This window comes from Haliotis asinina, chromosome 10, assembly GCF_037392515.1.
Source record: "Haliotis asinina isolate JCU_RB_2024 chromosome 10, JCU_Hal_asi_v2, whole genome shotgun sequence".
Lineage (NCBI taxonomy): Eukaryota > Metazoa > Mollusca > Gastropoda > Lepetellida > Haliotidae > Haliotis > Haliotis asinina.
The window spans coordinates 8,640,039-8,652,440 of record NC_090289.1 but is presented as its reverse complement, the minus strand read 5'-3'; the positions used below and the strand labels follow the sequence as shown (position 1 = coordinate 8,652,440).

General features: G+C 38.5%; 1 protein-coding gene across 2 annotated transcripts in view; it reads right to left on the bottom strand.

Annotated features, from left to right (window-relative positions):
• LOC137298137 (transmembrane protein 245-like) overlaps window positions 1-8,879 on the bottom strand; it is a 39,070-nt gene extending 30,191 nt beyond the window's left edge. For both annotated transcript variants that reach the window (XM_067830243.1, XM_067830244.1), the window contains exons 1-7: window positions 8,571-8,879; window positions 6,896-7,087; window positions 5,250-5,472; window positions 4,409-4,756; window positions 2,809-2,957; window positions 1,336-1,440; window positions 494-570 (exon numbers count right to left, since the gene is read on the bottom strand). In XM_067830243.1, the coding sequence (XP_067686344.1) occupies window positions 494-570; window positions 1,336-1,440; window positions 2,809-2,957; window positions 4,409-4,756; window positions 5,250-5,472; window positions 6,896-7,087; window positions 8,571-8,879 (1,403 nt within the window). The remainder of the gene's footprint in view (window positions 1-493; window positions 571-1,335; window positions 1,441-2,808; window positions 2,958-4,408; window positions 4,757-5,249; window positions 5,473-6,895; window positions 7,088-8,570) is intronic.
• Between the last annotated feature and the right edge of the window lie 3,523 nt (window positions 8,880-12,402).

Here is a 12,402-nt window from a genome sequence, read left to right as displayed (position 1 = left end):
TTTCGTCCTGTGTTGTATTAGATAGGCAGTGTATGCCTTTCACTGCTCTAAACATGCCAAACATTTACATTTATGTCTATGTAAACATTGTACAGATCAATGTAGCATAACAGGACTTGATTCTTTTTCAGATCTAAAACTTCTCATTTACTTCAGTCACCTCACTATTCTGTGTTGTTATCAATGACAAGACACGATAACCTGTGAAGATCCGGGTTAGAATTGGTCTTAAGCAACTCATGCTTGGCAAAGGAAATGACCAACAGATTTGGGTGGTCAGGATCACTGACATGGCTGACACAAGTATTTGTATCCTAATTGTGTAGATTGAAGCCTGTAATGATGATCACTGGACTATCTGGTCCAAACTTGGTTATTTATAGACAACTGTCTTATGTCTGGAATATTGATGAGTGTGGCATAAGAAACAAACAAATAAACATGACATGAACTGATAATTGATAAAATTGAACAGTTGGGATGTGTTACTCACTGACTAATCTCGGGATTGACCTTCTCGTTGAACAGGTTGCTAGTAACAGTGACCATGTGGATACTCTCCTGGTGAATCTTTAACAAATCAGGTTCAGAGTTATAGTTGCAGGAATTTACCTTGCAACAATGACACTATATAAACTAAAGGAAAAAATAAGGGATAACATGACGGCACAGGTGCTCAAAGACTTTTTCTGGTTTTTTTTCACAAGCTATGCAAAACAAAGCTTGTGAAGAAACCTAGAAAAAAAATAAAGGTAGACTCTAATGTGATCTCTTAATTTTGTTTCTCAGTATATTAGCTAACTGGAACCACAAATTTCCGAATTCATGATACCTAGAAACAAATAATTTCATGGCATTAAACAGGTGAATATCCTTGACATGGATATCAGTACCAAGCAATCATGAAAAAAACGTGATAATCTTTGGAGTGAGTGAGTGAGTGAGTGAGTGAGTGAGTGAGTGAGTGAGTGAGTTAGAGTTTTTATGCTGCCTTTAGCATTATTAATATGATTCCAGCAATATGATCACAGGTGTTAATATGAATGGAACCCAGATCTTGGGCCTGATGAGTAAACGTTCTAAACAATTGGACCCACTTGGTAACAAGACACAGCATCATCAAAATAGATTACTCTCATAGCAGATCTCTATGAATACCTGTTAAACCAGACCCTGATTGACATGACTTAATAAGACAACGATGACAGAACAAAGTCATGGCAGCATGACAACATAACAAGATCTACAACAAATGCTGGCATGTGAAACTAACATGGCTAATGTTTCATGATTCTCACTAACACTTCTTTCTCATTGTCCTGATGCTGGATTTACCTGAATAGCTCCAATAATGATGAAGAGTGTCGATCCAATCAGGAGAATAAGAATCAGCAGAATACTGGTGGCTTTGTCTGTCGATACCTCGAGAGCATCAATCACCTAGCAACAAATAAACATTATCAAGTATTTGTTCCTTAGCTGGAATTGAAACAATTACTGGTGGCTGTGAAATGGAGTTTAACATCTGGGTGTCTGCTTGCAGTGGTACTGTCTACAATGCCACCTTCTAAGATGCCACGTGGCAAAATAACACAGCTGATGACTCTGAGCTGATCAGTACTTGTTTTATGTCCAACATACCAAGAACAGGTTGGGTAACATGAAGTATCATTATTAATAGCTCTTGAAATATTCTGTTAAATAAATTTTGGATTCTTGTTTTTTGCCCTGGATCACTGGATGTCAATATCAACAACACATCATATTTTCAGTCTCTACTCCCTGGGAATCATACAGTTATTGCAGTCACCAGATGCACCAAGTTATTGTGGCTTGCCCATCATTGTGAGAAACCCATTCACAGCTGGGGGTACCGGGAAACAGTAATTTGTCCACGTGCTGTACCCGCACCTTGGTGTCCGCACATATTCATGTGGACACCATTTGGTCATACACCAACGGATTTGTGGGTTCGAGTGCACAGGACTGAAAAGTATGAAAGGCTTTCTTTTCGTTATTGCCACTCTTATCACTAATATACAGCTGAGCACTGTTGTCGCAATATTCCTGGGAACAAGAAAAACTATCAAATTATCCGAACTTCAAGACATCCGACCAGGGCAAATCATCATGAATTATTTAGAAACAACACAACAACCACATGTTAGCCATGTGATCACAGAAACCCCTCTTTGGATTCTCTGTATGTTTTGATTCAAAACTATAATCCATTATGACTAGTATTTAACAGTGAGTACTTCCCAATTAATTCCTTCTTAATCCTAATCAAATAAGAAACCAGGGACACTATCAAATCAATTAGCCCTAAATAGTTCACACTACCATACCCTTTTGATTCATGCCAAACCATGTGTAAACTTCAGTTGAGAGGGATTCTTACCCATGAAAGGTACGTGGATATTGCGTTTCTTTGCTAACATCAAGTTAAAGGGGTAATTTTGGTGGGACGAGGAAGTTATATCGAGATATCCAAAATATTGAGACATTTGTATTGAGCTAAAAGTGCTTGAATAGTGATAAATAATGAAAGATTTTGCTGGGACCAGGAGGTTTTATCAGGACAACCGATATATCGAGTTATCAGAGTTCAACACAATTGTGCTTGATGGAATGTCATAATTACAAATTAGTGTCAAGTATAATTCCCTGAATCTTATTCATCTCTACTTAAATGTCAGATATTTGCTGACACTTGTTTTGGACCACCTATTGAGCATGGTGTCAAATATTTGCAAACAGGAATCTCATTTCTAAGAACCAGTAACACTGAACATAGGCACATCATACCTTCTTGTCTCCTTTCAGTGCAATTTTAGCAAGGCCACTAATGGAGCGGGGTGCGATGGCGTCCTCTCGTTTGGCGTACCAGTCTTTCAGAGACTTCTTAACATTTTCCATTCTCTCATGAAGGAACCCACCGCTACTAAACTGGGCAGCTGTAAAAGATCATACCGAGTCAGCGTTTCCGGCAGGTTTCACACAAAAATACAAGATATAATTATCAACAGTCACACATAAATTCTTTTCATCATTGTGACAACGAGAACTGATCTTGAATGAGAGAAGCCCAGTGGTCAAAGCGTTTGCTGGTTATGCTGTAGACCTTGGTTTGATTCCCACATGGATACAAAATGTGTCCAATGTTGTGATATTGGTGAATACTGCTAAAAGTGTCGTAACACAAAAACTCACACAAAGGTTGACAAAGTACCAGGCAGTTTGTTTTCAATACTTTAATAAGAAGAATATTCTCAGATTTCGTTGTACCTGGTCAGTGTATATCATTGCTACAGCCCTTGAAAATGAGCTGTTCCTCTGGCTGGAGACTACTAAATGTGATGAGAATAACAAAAACATCAATGATAACGATACTCACTGGTATTTGATGGCTACTCTGAACCACAACATATGCTATATTTGGGATTAAACTTTTTAAGTAAAATACAGATTCTAGTACTTTTGTTGGCGGGGGGTGGGTGGGGTGAGTCCCGGGATTCCAGCCGACACCCACAGAGTCAGTCATCTAACCCACTGAGGCACCATCACTACTCTGAACCAGCTCTCCATGCATCAGTTTTAGAATACACATGGTGTACATTTGTGCCTTGTTTGATAAGGGCTATCTACAAACTCAAAGGAACAGCGAAAAAAGGTTTATTCCAGCATTCTAGACTACCATTGTCTAAGGACAATTCAAAACACTGGTATTGCTGCCATGAGTAGTGTTATGGAAAGAAAGATCATAAAATCTCATTGATTTGAAACGAGTGAGGAAGTTTCTTTAGTTTTATGCCAGTTTAACCAATATTCGAGCAACATCAAAAGGGGATGCAAGAAATGGGCTTCACACATTGTGCGCATGTAGGGAATAAGAACGCCAGACTTTGGAAACATCTGATTTGTTAAAAACTTAATTATTTTTAATGTGTACAGAGACTGGGAAAAAATCCTTTCTTCAAATTGGGAGGTTTACAGTCATTTGCTCATAGCTCAATACTGGAATTGTAACAAGTCTACATTAACATCTGAAAGAATTTCAACGACAGAATCACTACATTTTACTGACAAGGTACAGTCTAAACTTCCCTCTAACTAGCTAAAAAGTAATAAAACAAGACAAGACAGGCTCAAATCACATCTAAAGACACAATTACATGCTGCAGTATTTGTCACACTGGTGTATAGCAACAGAAAATTACTATTATAGTTTTACGCCACTTTTAGCAATATTCCAGACACTAGAAATGCGCTTCACACATTGTACATCTGGGGAATCAAACCGGGATATTCTGCATGACACGCCAACACATTAGACACTAGGCTACCCTACCACCCCACTGACTATCAGACTTTCCTTTAATGAACGCGAAGGTATTTCAGTACTGACCTAATCCTCTGATGATCAACAGCAGCAGAGGCAGAAAGAGAATCAGGATCATGCCCCATACATGGATCCAAAGTCTGACGAGCACGTGTGCCCAGAAGAGTGCCACGAAGCACTGGTTGCTCAGTGACTGGGTTCCTTCTTCCACAGGGGTGTCCTGTTGTTTTGCAGTTTTGGCTGGGGCAGATGTTGTTGGCTTGCTTCCACTTGAAAGGGACAAGGACTGTGGTTTCTGAGTCGACACTGGAGGTTGTGAGCCTTTCACGTCTTGGCCAGTAGAATCTTTGTCAAATATGGACTTCCATGGTTCATTTCCCAATGTGCTTGGCTGTTCTTCAGGCTTTTCTTTCACTGGTTCAAACAAGAGTCGTGAGAAGATGAGAAATCCAGCCCCCTCAAATTTGAAAATACAAATGCCAAAAATCAGCAAATAGCAAAAGGCACCACTTTGGCATCTGCCTTATGCATCTGATAAGTCTTACTGACAGATATTGAGTGATTTTTGAGTAACACTCCAGAAATGAAATCCACCTCAGTTTGTGAGTTTGAGAGATCCAAATCCTTAAGTCCAAATTGCTTCCATGGAAATTAAGAAAAATGAAAATACAAAAAAATCGGTAAACAGCAAAAGGCAACACTTGAGGTTCATATAATATATATATACCAATTTTTCTTGAAAAATATTTTAGCACTGATGGACAGACGGATGAGGTGTTGACCATATTCCCTCACATTTTATATCGGGGTGATACAAATGTGAAACAGACAAATTGAAACAACAAATGTTTTTATCAGTTTAATGTTTCTATTAGTTTAACATTTTCTTCCAAATCATATGCCTCACCTTCAGCTTCTGCTGATTCCTTGCTAGCTTCAGAAACAAAGCCAATCACCATGACAACAACCAGGGCAGCCAACAGAAGGAGACGAAGAGGGCCAGCTACCGTTGCGATATGGAGGATGAGAGTGACCCACACTGTGATAGAGATGTAGTGAAATGTCTTCCTGGATTCCTCGGTCCAGAAGAAGATCACTGCTATAATGTAGCCGATAAAGATGGTCCACAGCTGACAAAACAGGAAAATACATGTCAGTAAATCTATCCTCCTCCTCCTCATCATCATCATCAGACCTTAACAGATCTAGACCATCAACAAGTTTGTGCTGAAGTATAGGAGTTCGTAGAACATGGCCCTGGTTGCCTACTTCACAGACTGGCAGCTGGGTGCCTCAACACGGAAAGTGTGGATTTGAATCTCAGATAGGACTCAATCATTAACAGTGTTAGAATCAATACTTTACAGAGAAAGTCTATTCCCATATTTGGCACAAGGGGTAGTTCTAATAATAGTTAAAATTATAATAACGATAGCCATAAAAATGGATCACATACTGTATTGTATAGTCAGTAGCCTTCTTTAATTTAACTCATGTCACAAAACTGGAGGTCCAGGGTAACCCAAGAAATGTTTACAGAAATATGAAAGTACTGTTTTTTGTTTAATGTCGCATTCAGCAACATTCCAGTTATATGGAGGTGGTGTGTAAATAATCTCGTCAAACAGACAATCCAATGTTTGAAGCGTACATACAGAAAGAACATGTTCCTAAGTTCTCTCACATGGCTTTGTAAATTTATTAACACTTACAACACATGAGAACTAAATGTTTCTGTTGCACATGTTTGTTTTTAAATGTACTGGTGATTACATGACAACTATATCATGTACAGGTTGCTGGCTTTCTCATGGTATTTAAAGAGTATATGATAACTAATGAGCTGTGAGGAGTTATTGATTATCTGTGTGAATGAATGGTGTTAATAATGAGCCTTTGGGGATGGAAAGCCTTACAGCATTCATTTATGAGAAATCTGTAATTCTGACTGTGAGTTAGCAAAACGAAAGGTAAGTCTATATATTACTCCCTGATATTCTAAGGGATATAATCCACAAAGCATGCAAAACATTGATCCTACTGAGAAACTTCACGAAGAATTCACTGATGCTGTCTATTGTTCAGTATGATGTAATTAACTTGTGACATCAAGACTGAGTGAGTCTAGTTTTACGCTACACTCAGTAATATTCCAGCTACATGGCGGCAGTATGTAAATAATCGAGCCTGGACCATACAATCCAGTGATCAACAGCACGAGTACCAATCTACACAAATGGGACACTATGAAATGTGTTAAGCAAATCAGCCAGCTTGACCACTCAATCCCATTGGTCGCCTCTTTTAACGAGCATGGGTTACCATGGTTCCTGAAGATCAATTCTATCCCGCATCTTCACGAGTCAGGTACATCAAGATGTTATGAGGTGTTTTCTCAAACAACAGAGCAATGAAAGGTCTTAAGGATTTAACATGTTCAAATGGCCGATAGACAGTGATCATCAGTCAAAATAACAACTGTACATATCAGTACATATCAGGAAGTTATGACACTTAATTATTCAAAGTTTGGTTAAAACGTTTCTGACTCACCCACATGGAGCTGAACCATGCTGTGATGTCATGGCAGAAGTTAAGAAGTCCCAGACAGAAGTAAAATATTTTCTGGGCAACGCCATAATAATACATGAACTGCAGGACTGGCATGCCTAGCAGGAAGCCCCCAACTACGTAGTAATTGTTCCGTATCATATTCAGCAGCGTGTTGGTGCTGTTGTTCACTACCTGCAACAGAAGATTCAAGAGAGGGTGAGGAAAACATTTATGGCTCTTCTTATTTTCAAATTATTGAAACTGCAATCACCACATTCTTGTTTATGCTACCCAACAGAATTATTAACCTGAATATTTGAGTCTTTTGACCATCAACTGCAATGTGACTCCATCATTGTAAAGGACCAAACTTAAAATACTGTAACAGAGATAAGGACAATCCTTGTGGATGGACAACTTCTGTATTCAGGTGATGCAACACTTTGGCATCTTGTAATATATATTACAAGATGCCAAAGTGTTGCATCACCTGTATCAAAATCTACTTCTGTATCATCTGAATAAAGAAGCTTACCAGTTTATCCTTATTTGACTTTCCAACTACTAAAACACCACTCAAAGATGATATCATAGTGACAAATGAAACCTCCACGTCCATGTATGTGTGATGTCAGTGTATAAAATATAGCCTGTCCCATCATCCTTGGCGGTCTGTTTTTGTGAAGGACAACCTATCAAGTAAGGGCATCCTATGGTCGTGGGAAATATTTTAAAAAATAAAGATGTTGATTGTTGATTGTTTATTGTTTGTGTATGGGACTGACTGTGTTTGTTTATGACAGGTCACTTTTTTTGACAACTGTTTTTTGGACAGGCCACATTTCAAAAATATTTTAGTTACACACTGGTGATGTGCACTTTACAATAAAGGGTAATTTCGACACTAAAACACAACAGATTTATTGTGCAATGATGTGATAAAAATTCAAGGTTTATCACCGCTTAGGAATACCTGAATAGTCTTCACATACTGCACCCATGTGGAAAAGAAAACCACAAAAGAAACAGAACAACTTTTATGACAAGGCTACACTACTTTCAACACCGGTCTGTTATGTTACATAGTTTGAGAGTATTGTATTTAGCTAGGGCATAATTTCTTCACACTATTCAATATTTTCCCACTCCCAGTTTGCCTATTTGAGTTTTAATCAACATGATCTACATATGATTCAATACCCTCTCTCGACCCTGCACTGAATAAACCATATGTTTGCTGTACTTGTCCAGTAGATCTAAAAGTAAAATATTCACAGGGGCTTAAAGCTGCCATCAAAGTATATGCTGTCTCTGAAGGGGTATTCCTGTTTTATAGTACGAATACCCCACCAGTGAAAGTATATACCTTGATGGCAGTTTTTAGTGTTACAAGACCCTGTGAAAGTATTTCCATTTATCAACTGAAGAAAAACCCCAAAGTTTCAATAATTGCTTTCAACTAAACTATTGCATCATTAACATGCACGTGTGAAGTTTCTTGGTATAGAACCGAGGCGCATGATGGCTCCAGCACATAATGATTGACAGCTGTCGACAATTCGTGGTTTATGATTGGCATAACTGAATTAGCGCCAGAAATAGACCATTGCCTAAGTTGTTGCATCTACACCTGTTGCGGCACATACGAAACATAGCAAAGCTTGTCAACACTCACCTGTACTGGCAAAATAACTAGTCCAACCGCGAAGGGAGTATCGGAGGTCCTCAGGCCATTTAACCATTTCTTGAGCACATTTGTTAGCGACCTCTTGAAAGGATACAAAAACGTCCCGCACAAAACTGCCCAGCATAATGGCCGAAGAAACGGATTTAGGATGAAATAGACAGCGATTAGGGCTGCACCTGCGAAAAGGATGAATATATTGGCCGCTGTGTTATAAAAGGCTTGCTTTAATGCCTTTTCATGTCCCTGTGGTACATATTGGAACACACTATTGAAGTATTCCAGACTTGGGGACGCCATCTTGGATGTGATGTCAATATGACCTGGGAAATCCCCTTCCTGGTTCAAGGTCAAGGTCACAGCACCTCGCCCTCACAGGTGTGTATATGTACAGAGAATAAATAATATCACTGACGTTTCATATATTGGATGTCCCATTCGTTGATTAATCTCTGGACTCTTGGTTAATATATTGGCGTCAACATGTGAGGGTTTTTCTTCGACTTACTTATGTGTACCAGGCCGTCCACCTTGAGCATCAGACCGTGCAGGGCTAAGTGGCGCAAAGCCAAAAGGACGATTGTCTGTGTGGATTACTATTGGTTTAGTGCAAGGACTATTACCCATATTTAAAAATCAGCCACTCAGTCATCTGACGAGGAATTTGGAGTGACTGTGCATTATTTTTGTACTTGTTCGGCTCCTTTCAGAGCAAATATTCGTCGTTAGCCTACAGCTCTGAGTCAAAATGTTCATGTAAGGCTTTGCTAGTATTCCGACAATGATTCGCAATTACTCTACCCAAAATAGCTGGTGTGACATAGCTTACAACAGGCACACACACGCGTGCAGGCGCGCACGTACACTTCTTTTCACCTCCATTTTCTGCACTGGCCACGTATCATATAAAGACTGATCAAGTGAGTGAATTAAAATAATACATAGCATATGGGCCATATTTCTGTCATATAATCATGAGGACAAGACTCACTACAGAGGACAGCAAAAGTTCACTGTAAGTTCAGTGTCACAATTTAGTTCTAAAACAAGCTAGTTTATTAAAATTATTACACACCAGGCTGTCATTTGGTATAAATAAAAACAAGGCTACAGACCATAAGCGACCAAAGTTAAACCACATACGGTAACTTTGTTTCCTGCATGATTCCCAAGAAGATTTACGCCATTCATCTGGCTACCAGTGGCTGTATGTATATCAAGTACAGTTGGGCAGTTAAAACCCCAGCTGATGATGATACTTCTGTAAGTGAGGACTTATGCCGTTGTCCAGTCTAATTAAGTAAACTAAGCCACAGTACACTGAGACTAAGTTTACTTAGACTGGTTTGCTGTTGTTATTGTTTACTTCAGTCCTCCCTTGTAATCAAGTATGATACCCCTTATAGTGAAAGATGTTTTTAGTTTTATGAATGGAATTAGTCCGTTTTCATCACACAGATCTTTACCTTTGTTAAACCAATTTTGCATAATAAAGTGTGAGTCGCGAAAATGGCGATTTCACCAAAGCGGTTGCATTAAAATGTCTTTGATATCCTGAGTACTAACAGAATCGATATGTACACATCTACTTCAAGACTTTAGAACACCATTCCTAAAGAGCTTTGCAAGTTTTAAGTAAAACCGAAATGTAAGATATAGCCTAACCGAATGTTTACGATGTTTTCACGATGTTTACGTTTCCTGATATAACTTTTCAGACATGAGTAGGGTAATATTAATGAAAGTTTTGCCTCCTCCTCATTTTGCGAGCTTTTGATTGGCTAAAACAAGTCACGTGACTGTGACGTCACTGAGTCACGTGACTCGATGACGTCATTAGTGTACGAAGTGACCTTATGTCAACAAAAGCAGGAAATAGCAAACACCTGTGTCAACAAAGGCGTAGACGTTGCACTGAATAGGTGCCACCTGTGTCAACAAGATGTGAACATTGAATTAAATAGGTACCACCTGTGTCAACAAGTCACCGAAGATATAGGTAAATGACTACCATCTGTGACAACAAAATGCGGGTCCATGATTTGATTATTGTCACCTGTATCAACAAGGCGTTGGTCTTTTGCACTGAATACCCACCCATGACAATAACCTTTTAGAAATTGGAATTAGAGATCAAGTCCACGCTTTAATCAAAATAGTTGCAATGTCCACCATATCCTCCTATTGAGTGCTTGCAGGTGCCTATTCTTTGCATCATTGGTGACCTTTCAATTTTGAAAATGTACACTAAAATGGGTACGCCTAAGTCTGCAAACCATTTGGAACCCTTTATCTTCAGTGGATTAGAATTTGTATTCCATCAACTGATAATTTCTTCAAGTCACTCCCTCGTTGGCACAACATCTGATCAGGAAATATAGATGGTTCACGAGAGTGTGTTTGCATTATGGTTCCAGCTACTGGTTATTTGTTTCAGTCACTCCCTTTTTGACACAGATGTTTTCTGACGTCAAACGAGTCTGAACAGGAAGTACACACAAGTCTCAAGAGTACAAACATTCAATTGTGTATTGTATTCAACTCACTTTGTTGTTGACACAGGTGTTGTCTTTTATTAGACCATTTTCACAGGAAACACAGTGAGAGTATCTTTGTGTTATTCCATCTGCTGCTTATTTGTCCGAGTCACTGCCTTGTTGACTCAAAATCTGAACAGGAAATACACCCATGTCACGAGAGTATGTTTGCATTATGGTTCCATCTGCTGGTTATTTGTTCGAGTTACCTCACACATTCCAGTACCCGTGAGTCATCTGAGTATCAAGAGTACAGTGCTCTAACCTCGGACATGTGTCTGGAACCTTTTAAATGACACAAACTTTCTGCAAGTCTTCATTTTCTGGTGATCAGTGAGAGAGGAAAGAATCCTTTATAATTTCTTTGGAAAATTCTTTGTGTTGAGGATTTTATTTTTAGTAATTAAGGTAAGTGACCATATTTCTTTTTGTTATTTCATCATTTATTTTATCACCTGCAACAAAGTAAAGAAAATTTACATTTACACATTTCTCTATACACTTTATATTACAAAGTCTAAAAAAAAAAAAAAAAAAAATGATACCAGAACCAATTTTCTCTTTTACATTTCAGACAAAGAAGCATATTGAGAAGAGCCTTGATATTAATTTGCTTTTGGTTTTTGTTTTTTTTAAAATATTTTCTTTGGAGGATAATTTTTTAAAATGTCTAATCAAGATAAATCCTCTTCTTTTACCTGTGAGTTTTGTCAAAAAACATTTGGACTAAAATATTCACTCACGAGACACCAAAAAAACTGTGGGTCATCTTCAAGACGTTTTGACTGTGAATTTTGTCACACATCCTTTTCACGCAAAGATAATCTACACAGACATACACGAATTCATCACAAAGATTATTCTCAGCCTTCTTCATCTAGTCAATCTTTTACATGTCACATATGTGCAGAAACCTTTGCTTCTGTGAAAGACTTAAACAAACACAGAAAACTCTCTCATTCTAATCATGAACAAAGTGGGGCTGGCTCGACTAAGCGCAAAAAAACAAACACTGACACTTCTCAATCTTGTTCAAGACAAGCATTGAATGGGGATGTGAGGGAATTTGACTTTACACCTGAGGGGGAAGAAGGAAACGATCCTTTCTTCTATTTTCTGAAAATTCAACCTGACATTGACCAACATTTGAAAAACGAAATTGAAGCAAAATCATCCATCAAATGGGGACTTTGCACACAATTTCGATTCAACAAAATGGATGCTGATGGTGAAACATCATTCACTGAACCTTACTTTCGAACTAAAATGTCCCCAGCCACTGACAC